Below are 10913 nucleotides of genomic sequence, written 5' to 3'. Positions count from 1 at the left end.
TCTAGGTCTGAACGAGGAATATTGGCAGCTGGACCCTGGGTCACATCTAAAGGAGAGCATACCGGTGTTCTAGACAGAGGAGGGCACGTGACCTGGGCCACCCCGTATGAGTTTGCTGAGGATATGGAATTGACAGAAACAAAATAATCCTTGTCAATTTTATGTTTTTAATTTTATTCAGGTTTTTAGATACTTTACTTTATCGGTATGAGTGCTTTGTCTACATGGATGCCTAATGCCACAGAAGCCAGGAGAGAGCGCGGGATGCCCTGGAACTAGAGTTACAGATGGTTGTGGTCCACCGTGTGGCTGTTGGGAATCGAATCTGGGTCTTTTAGAGAAACAGCCAGCACTCAGTCAACTGAGTCACCTCTTCAGCTGTGTGGGGGCATGGGGGAGGATGGGACCCCGGGGCCTCCTGCTAGGCAAAAGTTCCATCTCTCGGAGCTGTCTTTTTGTTAGTGTTTTTTGTTTTGTTTTGTTTTTGAGATAGCCCTGGCAAGTGCCTTTTCTCTGAGCTGTCTGTGCAGCAGCCCATAACCCTGTTTCCCCGCCCCCCCCCCCTCTCTCTCTCTCTCTCTCTCTCTCTTTCTTTCTTTCTTTCTTTCCAGAAGGGGTTTCTCTGTGTATCCCTGGCAACTCTCTCCATAGACCAGGCTGGCCTCTAACTCACAGAGATCTGCCTGCCTCTGCCTCCCAAGTGCTGGCATCTAAGGTGTGGGCCACCACCGCCTTCAGAGCTGTGTCCTGTCCATTCTGTTACTGTTTGATAAATAAAGTTTGGTGGTGTGTTTGTTTGCTTCTGATGAGGACACAGCTTCCTTGTGGCCTGGGCAGAGTGAAGCGTGCTGGGCTGCAGCCCCAGTGTCTCTAAAGGTCCACAGAAAGGCAGACTCCACAATTACATAGACACTAGTGGCTGCAAATGGCACCTGTCCCAGATCCCAGTGCCTGAGGACAGGGAGTCCTGGGTCTTGCAGTCCTAAAATTGAAGGTCTGAGGGGAAATGACACTGCACATCTATATTCCCATCTCTTGAGAGGTTAAGGCTAACCTGGAATGTTCTAGGTTTTTTGTTTGGTTGTTGTTGTTGTTGTTGTTTATATTGCTGTGATAAATACCTTGACGAAAAGTAACTTGGGGAGGAAAGGGTTTATATAAGATTACAGCAGACTTGCTGGGCGGTCGCTGGGGACGCAGCTCAAGTGTGGAGCTGGAACTTTCTCTGGAGTTAGGGGCCTGGAGATGGTCTGCGGCTCGAGGTGGAGGGTGGGGGGCCCGCGGGTTGGCCCGGGGACTTCGGACGCAGGACGTGGGAGCGAAGCGGCAGCCGGGGCTCTAATGTTAGTGCAAGGCGCGCGCCTTTAATCCCAGCACTCGGGAGGCAGAGGCAGGCGGATCGCTGTGAGTTTGAGGCCAGCCTGCTCTACAAAGTGAGTCCAGGACCACCAAGGCTACACAGAGAGATCCTGTCTTGAAAAACTGAAAAAAAATATTACAGCAGGTGGTGCATGCCTTTAATCCCAGGACTCAGAGGCAGGCAGAACCCTCCCCCCCCCCTTTTTTTCTTTTTTTCTCTTTCTTTCTTTCCTTTTTTTTTTTTAAAGATTTATTTATTATGCATACAGTATTCTACCTGCAGGCCAGAAGAGGACCCCAGTTCTCATTATAGATGGTTGTGAGCCGCCAAGTGGTTGCTGGAAATTGAACTCAGGACCTCTGGAAGAGCAGTCAGTGCTCTTAACCGCTGAGCCACCTCTGCAGCCCGACAAACCCTTTCTAAAAGGGAAAGAAAGAAAGAAAACAGGGCTGTGGGCTGCACAGACAGCTCAGAGAAAAGGGACTTGATGCCTGCCACCCCTGACTTCTTGAGTTCAATGTCTGTCCAGTTCCCCCAGGGTGGAAAGGAGAAGACACTCCAGAAAGTTGTCATCTGCCCTCCATACCTGCTTGCTTACACACACACACACACACACACACACACACACACACACACACTGATACATACACACACATACACAGAGATACACACACACAGAGACACACACAGACATACGCACAGACACACACAGACATACACACGTTTCAAGGTCGGCCTCCTTTATAGGGTTCAAGGCCAGTCTAGAAAGCATAAGACTCTATTTCTAAAAAGCAAGAAAATGAGAAGCGGGAAGGGCGGCCGGCTGTTTACGAACTCATAAACCAAGAGTAGCTGACATGCTGGGCATGGTGGCACACTCTTCAGGAGACAGAGGCAGGTGGATCACTGAGTTCAAGGCTAGCCTGGTCTACAAGGCAAGACCAGGACAGCCAAGGCTACACAGAGAAACTCTGTCTTGGGAGAGGGAGAGGGAGAGGGAGAGAGGGAGAGAGAGAGAGAGGAAGAGGGAGAGAAGGAGAGAAAGAGAGGATTTGGTGTTGATGGAAAATACACACAGGACTGTAATTGGATTTTGTTTTGTTTTGTTTTTTCTTTTTTAGTTTTTCAAGACAGGGTTTTTCTGTGTTATCTTGGCTGTCCTGGACTCACTTTGTAGACCATCCTGGCCTCGAACTCACAGAGGATCAACCTGCCTCTCCCTCCTGAGTGCTTGGATTAAAGGTGTGTGCCACCATGCCCAGCTAGTTTGGCTTCTTACATGAAATCAGCTGGAAAACAGGAAGATAAGTACAGTAAGGCTCAGAGGTAGTCAAGGAAGGAGGGCAAACCAGATGGCTTAGTGGTGAAGGGGCTTGCAGCCAAGCCTGAGACCTACACGGTGGTAGACGAAAACCCACGCTTGAAAGCTACTCTCTAGCCTCCACATTTGCACCCTGACATTTCTGTGAATAACACTCTGAATAAAGGTAAATGATCTTAGGCCCGGCTATAAGATTAAACAGTGGGAGCTGTAGGATACAGAGGCGTGGCCTGGGCGGATCATTGCTCTAGTGTAAAGGGCGTGGCCATCACAGTGGGCCGGATTGGGGGTTCTAGGGCTGAAGTCAGTAATAAGGGTGTGTCCCTAGACAGGGGCGTGGCTAGCGCCTGATAGCCAAGCCAGGTAATAGAGGCTTAGCACAGGACCTAGTGGCTTAAGGGACGTAGTTAGTGAAGAATGGAGGTATAATTCTGTATGCAGGGCATGTCCACGGAAGGAAGGCCTGGTTCATCCGTGAGATTCTCAGCTGAGGACCAGGCCAGGGAGACGGGTGGCTGTGCCTTAAGGGGCGTGGCTGGCGTGTGTCTTCTAGAGAGAGACGCAGGAGAATTTAGGTAAGTCAGCGGGTGGAGGCGTGGTCAGGAAAAGAGCGTGCCTCCTTTGACGAGGCACGACCAGAGAGGAAAATCTGAATTAAAAGGACGTCGTTAGCCAAAAAGCAAGGGTGGCCCTCAGGTATGACATAGAATAAATGCTGGGTCACCGGCGAAGTCACTAGGAGGGGACATAGCCATTCACTAGAGCTCTGGTTTAATAGAGATGTGGTTAATGAACAGTATAGGTGTGGATATGCCAGAGGCGAGACGGTGGAGTGATGATTCCCCGGGGCCTCAGCAGGAGGTGGGCGTGGCGAGACAATTGGGGCGTGGCCAGTATCACGAAGCCCTGGCACCCAACGAACGCTCCAATAGTCTGCCCAGGCTCGTGGCCAGAACTGGATCTTAACTGTCCGTGTCCGGCGGTGTCCGGAACCGGGTGGCCGAGCTGTGGTCCAGGAGAAGGCGCGAATGTAGGAAAAGGTGAGGAATGGGGCCTGAGTGAAGCCAAGCCCGAATGAGCGGCGCCTGAACTGGACAGGGTACAGACAGAATCCGAGGGATACAGGGCAGGTGGGCGAGGCCTTCACAGGGAGCGAGGGTCGGGGGCAGGCGGGCGGGGAGAGGTCGGGGGGAAGGCCTAGGAAGGGGCCACAGAGGGGTGATTGTGGGATCTGAAACTGCCCTTATCACAGCCTCCCGCCACCCGCAATGTGTCGACTGGGCGTCCTGCTGCTGCTGCTCCCCTCGGCCTTTCTGTCCTGCTCCGCTGCCCCGATCCATGATGCCGACCCTCAGGAGAGCTCCTCTGGCTTTCTGGGCCTCCAGAGTCTTCTCCAAAGCTTTAGCCGACTGTTCCTAAAAGTGAGTGATGCGACTGGACCAGGCAGGAGACAAAATTTTTAACAAAAAAGAAAAAAATTTAAAGGACAGAGACAGAGAGCTGCAGTTGCGTCGCGGATGGTAGAGTGGTTTTCTAGCATGAAGAAAGTGCTGGGCTTGATGCCCAGCCTTGAGCCAGGTCTGGTGACCCATGCACTTGAGAGGCAGAGTCAGGACAGCGTCTGTGAATCTGAGGCCTGTTTTGCGTATTGAGTTCCAGCTCAGCCCGAGCTATCTAGTCAAAACACCACAAAGAGGGCTGGGGTTGTAGTGGCTCAGAGATAGAGCCCCCCCTCAAGCAGAGGTCTGAGGGTATAGTTAGGGGGTGCGGGGCTTACCTTGTATGTGTGGGGTGAGAGGTAGAAGAGGAGGGGAGGCATAGCCAGGACAGGCGAGGATCAGGCACAGCAGCGAGGCACTGGGACAGACAGACAAACGGGGTGTGGTGGCAAGAGGCTCCGGGAACCACAGGACGGCAGGCAAGAGGGACGGTCGGGGCTGACCTGGAGGGCCCCGTGGAAGAGCAGCAGGTGCGCACGCTGTTTCCCTCCGGCCCTAGGACGACCTGCTGCGAGAAATAGACAACTTCTTCTCCTCCCCCGTGGACTTCCGAGACCTTCCTAAGAACTTCCATCAGGAGGAGAACCAGGAGCACACGCTGGGGAACCACACTGTCCTGAGCCACCTGCAGATAGACAAGGTGCCGCCGCCCCCGCTCTCTTGGCGGCGCTGGCTTTCCCCGGTGGGAGAGGGGAAGGGCAGGGAGGGAAGCAGGTTCGCTCTGACCCTCTCACTCCATCCTCACAGACGACTGACAACAAGACAGGAGAGGTGCTCTTCTCCAAGAAAGTGGTGGCCTCCATCGAATCAGACGGGAACCTGGAAGGTGACTGGAAGGTAAAGACCTACCTTGCGCCCAGGAGTCAAAGAATAGGCATTTCTCTAGAGTTGAGGACGTCTGCTTGTGCCGTACCGTCCCACTCTCCTTTCTGCAGCTATAATAAAGTAATTTGGCCGAAAGCAGTGTAAGGAAGGGAAGGATTTATCTGGTGGACAGCCCATCACCGAGGGGAACTCACAGCATCATTTCCACTGCCAGGTTTCCTTGCCTTGTCCCCTCTTAGGTGGTTCAGGACCCGTTACCTAGGTAATGGTTCTGCCTGTAATGGGCTGGGTCTTCCTATGCCCTAACAACCTTGATCTAGTTAATCCCCTATTCAGGCTCTCTTCCCAGGAGACTCTAGGCTGTGGCAAATTGGCATTTAAAATTAACCATCAGAGCCAGGCATGGTGGCGCACGCCTTTAATCCCAGTACTGGGGAGGCAGAGGCAGAGGCAGAGGGATCACTGTGAGTTCAAGGCCAGCCTGGTCTACAGAGTGAGTCCAGGACAGGCAAGGCTCCACCACAAAAAAACTCGAAAAACAAAACAACAACAACAACAACAAATTAGCCATCAGGGGCTGGAGAGATGGCTCAGAGGCTAAGAGCACTGTCTGTTCTTCCAGAGGTCCTGAGTTCAATTCCCAGCAACCACATGGTAGCTCACAACTATCTATAATGAGATCTGATGCCCTCTTCTGTCATGTGGGCAGTACTGTATAAATAGTAAATAAATAAATCCTTAAAAAATTAGCCATCAAAGCCAGGTGGTGGTGGCACACACCTGTAATCCCAACACTCTGGGAAGCAGGGACAGGCAGATCTCTGGGAGTTTGAGGCCAGCCTGGTTTACAAAGCAAGTCCAGCACAGCCAAGGCTACACAGAGAAACTCTGCCTTGAAAGACAAAAAAAGAAAGAAAGAAAGAAAGAAAGAAAAAGCCAAAACTAAAAATAAAGTTAGCCATTGAACACTCTGTACACAATTTCTGGGGTGTGGTGTGACATGTATCAAAAGGGATACATTGATAGATCTGGTTGTAAACACAGATTTCCAGTACTTGAAAGGCTGAGGCAGGATGATTGGCACAGTTAGAGGCAAGAGGCTCTCATGAGCTGAAGGCCAGCCAGAACTGCATATCAGGATCCTGTCAAAAAAAAAAAAAAAAAATCCTGTCTCAAAACACATGCAAAAATCCTACTTGTAGCCAATCAGTGGTGGCGCATGCCTTTAGTCCCAGCACTTGGGAGGCAGAGGCAGGTGGATCGCTGTGAGTTCAAAGCCAGCCTGGTCTACAAATTGAGTCCAGGCCAGCCAGGGCTACACAGAGAAACCCTGTTTCAGAAAAGAAAAGTTTTCTTGTAAAATAACGTTTTTTCGTCATTCCAGATAGTTTTAGGGCCCCCCCCAACAGCTTTCTGAACCTCAGAGTTTGAAAACTCCACCAACCCCAGAAGTAAAGGTGACAGCTCAGGGGTGTTTCATTTGCTTCTGTTTGGAGTTCATGTGTCTGCCCATGTTCACACATGGGCATGCCCGAGTAAGTACTGTTTTCCTCAAGCCTGGGTCTCACTACATAGTCCTGGCTGGCCTTGAACTCACAGAGATCCTCAACCGAACTCCCTGAGTGCTAGGATTGAAGGTATGGGATGCCACAAGAGGTCTCTACCTCAGTTTTTTGTTTGTTTGTTTGCTTGTTTGTTTGATTGGTTGGTTTGGTTTGGTTTTTTGAGACAGGGTTTCTCTGTGTAGCCTTGCCTGTCCCGGACCTCCCTTTGTAGACCAGGCTGGCCTCGAACTCATAGTGACCCACCTGCCTCTGCCTCCTGAGTGCTGGGATTAAAGGCGTGCACCTCAGTTTTTTTAGATGGGGGCCCCGTGGGGGGTGGGGCAGTGGCAAGGATTCTCACTGTATCTGACGGTCATCCTTTCAGATAGACTGACTGGCCAGCAAGCCCAGGGATGCTCCAGTGTCGGCCTCCCCAGTGTGGCCATTACAAGCATGTGCTGCAGCTCTTGGCCATTACCTGAATGCTGGGGATTGAACTCCAGTGCTAATAGCTGGGTACAAGCACTTCACTAACAAAGCCTTTTTGGAAATAGGATCTCACTTTGGAGCCTAGGCTGGCCCTGAACTTTCAGTGCCCCTGCCTCAACCTACAGGTAGCTGGGAAAACAGGCCTGCACCATCGGGTCCATCCGAGGTTCCGGTAATTTGGCATAGGCAGCCAGGAATTGTGACACACCATGTTTTTTTGTATTTGTATTTTGCTTTATTTTGACTTGGGTATTTTGATTTGGTTTGGCTTTGGGTTTGGGTTTTTTGAGACAGGGTCTCTACATAGCCCTGGCTATCCTGGAACTTTCTTTGTACTCCAGGCTGGTTGCCATCTGTGAGATCTGCCTTGCCCCATCCCACCCTACGCCCAAGTGCTGGGTCTAAAGGCATAACTTAACGACTTTTGAGTTAGGGTGACCCAATTTTCTTGCCTCCATCTCCCGAAAGCTGGGATTCCAAATGTGAACCACCACAGCAAACATAATGCTTTCTCTCTTGTTTGTTTTGGGTTTTTAGAGACTGAGTTTTTCTGTGTAACCCTGGATAGCCTAGAACTCACTCTGTAGACCAGGCTGGCCTCTGCCTCCTAAGAGCTGGGAGTAAAGGCATGTGCAGTCACCCCAGCTTATGTTTGCCTGCTTGATTTTTTTAAAAGGTATTTGCTTTGTTGTTGTTGTTGTTGTTGTTGTTGTTTATTTATTATGTATACAGTGCACAACAGATCATATTGTAGATGGTTGTGAGCCATGTGGTTGCTGGGAATTGAACTCAGGATCTCTGGAAGAGCAGTCGGTGCTCTTAACCTCTGAGCCATCTCTCCAACCCTGCTTGATTTTTTTTTTTAACTTTTTTTAAAACATTGTGTGAGCACATGAGTGCGGGTGAACACAGTGGCTAGAGGAGGGCATCAGATTCCCCTAGGGCTAGAGTTCGAAATGCCTGTGAGATTCTTGCCATGGGTGTTGGGACCCAGGTAATATCCTCCACGAGAAGACTAGTAATTCATACAAGTGCTGCATTCACTTAACATCAGGCACACCCACATAGACAGAAGATAAATCCCTAGGGCAGCGGTGGAAGTTTAAAAACAACCAAATTTGGGTGCTAAAAAGATGCCTCAGTAGTTCAGAGTGCTGACTGCTCTTCCAGAGGATTTGGGTTCAATTCCCAGCACCTACATGGCAGTTCGCAACGTTCTCTAGCTCCAGTTCTAGAAGATCTGCCACTGCCACTGGCACTCACCCATACATGCAGGCACAACACCGATGCACATAAAAATAAAGGAATCTTTTTTAAAAAAAATAATAAATAACAAATATGCTACACAAAGAATGCAGCAGATCAGACAGAAAAGAGAACTGTCCACCAAAAAAGGGTTTTTTAAACCCAAATACACCAAGCGCGCTGAGATGGTTGAGGTGGCCCAGGGCAGACCAAGCATCTTGGATGTGCCCTGTGGCATGTGAGGATCTCCTTTTGCCTCATTCACAGGTGCCCAAAGTGGAGGAGAAAGAGCCCCCAGTGCTGGTGCCGAAAGCAACAGACAGCTTGCACCCGGAGCCCCGGCGAGTGGCGTTCTGGATCATGAAGATGCCAAGGCGGAGGACCCAGCCAGACGTCCCGGATGGGAGCCGCTGGCTCATAGAAAAGCGACATCGCCTGCAGGCCATCCGCGATGGGCTCCGTGGAGGCGCCCATGAGGACAGCCTCCAGGAAGAGGCCCATGTCCCCCAACGCTTCAAGCTGCCTATCCGAAAGACACACTTTCTCTATATCCTCAGGCCATCCCAGCAGCTATAGGGTGAGGACCAGGTTGTCCCCACATGTCCCACACCCTACCCCAGCACATATGGAAATAAAGTTTTTTTTCTTACATTTAGCACTATCTCCTTTTGGTATCTGTTCCTAAACAGGTCAAGTCCCTCCAACACAAACATTTAGCTGTGACAATGGCTGTGTCGGCTCTTGCTTAAATCTCTTGGTTGGGCAGCTGGGTCGCCTATGGCACCGGGTACTGAAGCCTTTGCTCCAGCTTGTCTGGCGGCCTACAAGTGCCAAGGTTGTAAAGTACCCTACCCGCTGAGCACCCCAGCCGCCAGATATATATATATTGTTAGGTTTTACAAAATGACCCAAGAACCCACAAAAGGAAAAACAAATATTGAATGATGATGATGATTTTTATTTGGTTTTTCTTTGTTTTTGTTTTTTGAGACGTTTCTCCATGTAGCCTTGGCTGTCCTGGACTCACTCTGTAGACCAGGCTGGCCTCAAACTCACAGAGATCCACCTGCCTCAGCCTCCCAAGTGTTGGGGTTACAGCCGTGTGCCACCGTGTCCAGCTGAAAGATTAATGTTTTTAATTTTTATGTATGAGTGTTTTGTCCGCATGCATGTCTGTGCACCACATTATCCCCAGAGCCTGGAAGAGGACATCAGATCTGCTGGGAGTGAGTTACAGTCCTTTTGAGTTGCATGTCGGTGCTGGGAAGGCATCTCAGGTCTTCTGGGAAGGTGTCCGTTGCTCTTAACCACTGATCTATGTCTCTAGCCACAGAAACAGACTTTGATGCTAAATATTGACAAAGCTAATAGGGTCTGCCACACGCCAAAACCTGCCCTGAAAACACCTGACATGCTTTTTTTCCCCCTGTCCGAGACCAGGTGTCCTAGCTTGTTTTCCACTGCTGTGACAAGTGAACATCAGGATCAAAAACAAGTAGAGTGACGTTTATTTCATCTTACATCCCTCAGCACACTCCATCACTGAGGGAAGTCAGGCAGGAAGTGGGGACCAGGGCTTGCTCAGCTGTTTCCGATAACCCAGAACCACCTTCCTAGGGGTGGTTTTGCCCACAGTGAGCCCAGGGCTGGGCCCTCCTACCACTCATTAACCAGGAAAACGTCGCCACAGACTCGCCTACAGGGCCATCTGACTAGGCATTTCCTCAGTGGCGGCGTACTCTTTCCATATGACTGTCGCTTGTATCAAGGTAACACAAAACTAGCCAGCACACACAGGGCCTCATCTGCCTCTGCCTCCTGTGCGCCGGTACACCACCATGTTCATAAGGTCCTGAGGACGGAACGGAGGGCACCTCAGCCAGACCCTGTCCCAGCCGAGCTTCATGCCCAGCTCCCTATCATTAGCAGCCTTTTTTTTTTCTTGAACCCAAGTGTGGGATAGGGGACAGACTAGGATGTTTACCACTTAGATGTGAGAGCAGGATGATGTTTTTCCACTTAGAACTTGAACTACTTCATGGGGGAGTTTGGTTATTGCCAGCTAAAAAGCATCCTTGAACGGACTGAGAGGAGATTATACATATATATTATGTATATATACATACACATATACCCAAAACAGGAGGCTGGGCTTTTGGTTGGGACATGGGTTCTGGCTGTTCATCGCTCCACTTCGAGATGCTGCTCAAGAGAACTGCTCCAGGGAAGGCTTCAAGGATTTGGGCTCTGACTGAGGCTTCGGGTTCTGGTTGCTCCAGGTTCCAGCAGCAACTTTGGTGGAATTGATGGTCTGCTTAAATCCTGCTGACTACGCCAGGAGAATTGTTTCCCAGGAACTGACACACAGGTCTCGTTCTTGTTTTCCTTAATCTCCTTTCCCTCTTATTTAGACCAGTTGCGTGATGAGGTACACTCATTTAATAAGTGCATAATAAAGTGAAATTGTACACACATGACATGGTATGGATGTAGAATTCGGGGGACCTCCCTCCACCTTGTGGGTCCATCTCACCAACTGGATTTCACTGTGTAACCCGGGACAGTCTAGGACTATATAGACCCGCCTAGCCCCACTTTCCTTTATCCTCCAGCCCCTGCCTCCTGTGTGC

General features: G+C 50.3%; 1 protein-coding gene across 1 annotated transcript; it reads left to right on the top strand.

The window, feature by feature from the left end:
* The first annotated feature begins 3564 nt into the window (after positions 1–3564).
* On the top strand, positions 3565–8934 carry DKKL1 (dickkopf like acrosomal protein 1). The gene is made up of 5 exons (XM_084759417.1): positions 3565–3721; positions 3934–4102; positions 4680–4820; positions 4928–5017; positions 8551–8934. Exons 2-5 carry the CDS (start codon positions 3950–3952, stop codon positions 8857–8859), a joined length of 693 nt encoding a protein of 230 aa, XP_084615543.1. The 5' UTR covers positions 3565–3721; positions 3934–3949; the 3' UTR covers positions 8860–8934.
* The last annotated feature ends 1979 nt before the right edge of the window (positions 8935–10913 follow it).

This window comes from Acomys minous, assembly GCF_964271855.1.
Source record: "Acomys minous genome assembly, chromosome: 2".
NCBI lineage: Eukaryota > Metazoa > Chordata > Mammalia > Rodentia > Muridae > Acomys > Acomys minous.
Note: the sequence above shows the minus strand (reverse complement) of the source record. Positions and strands in the feature narration are given on the sequence as shown.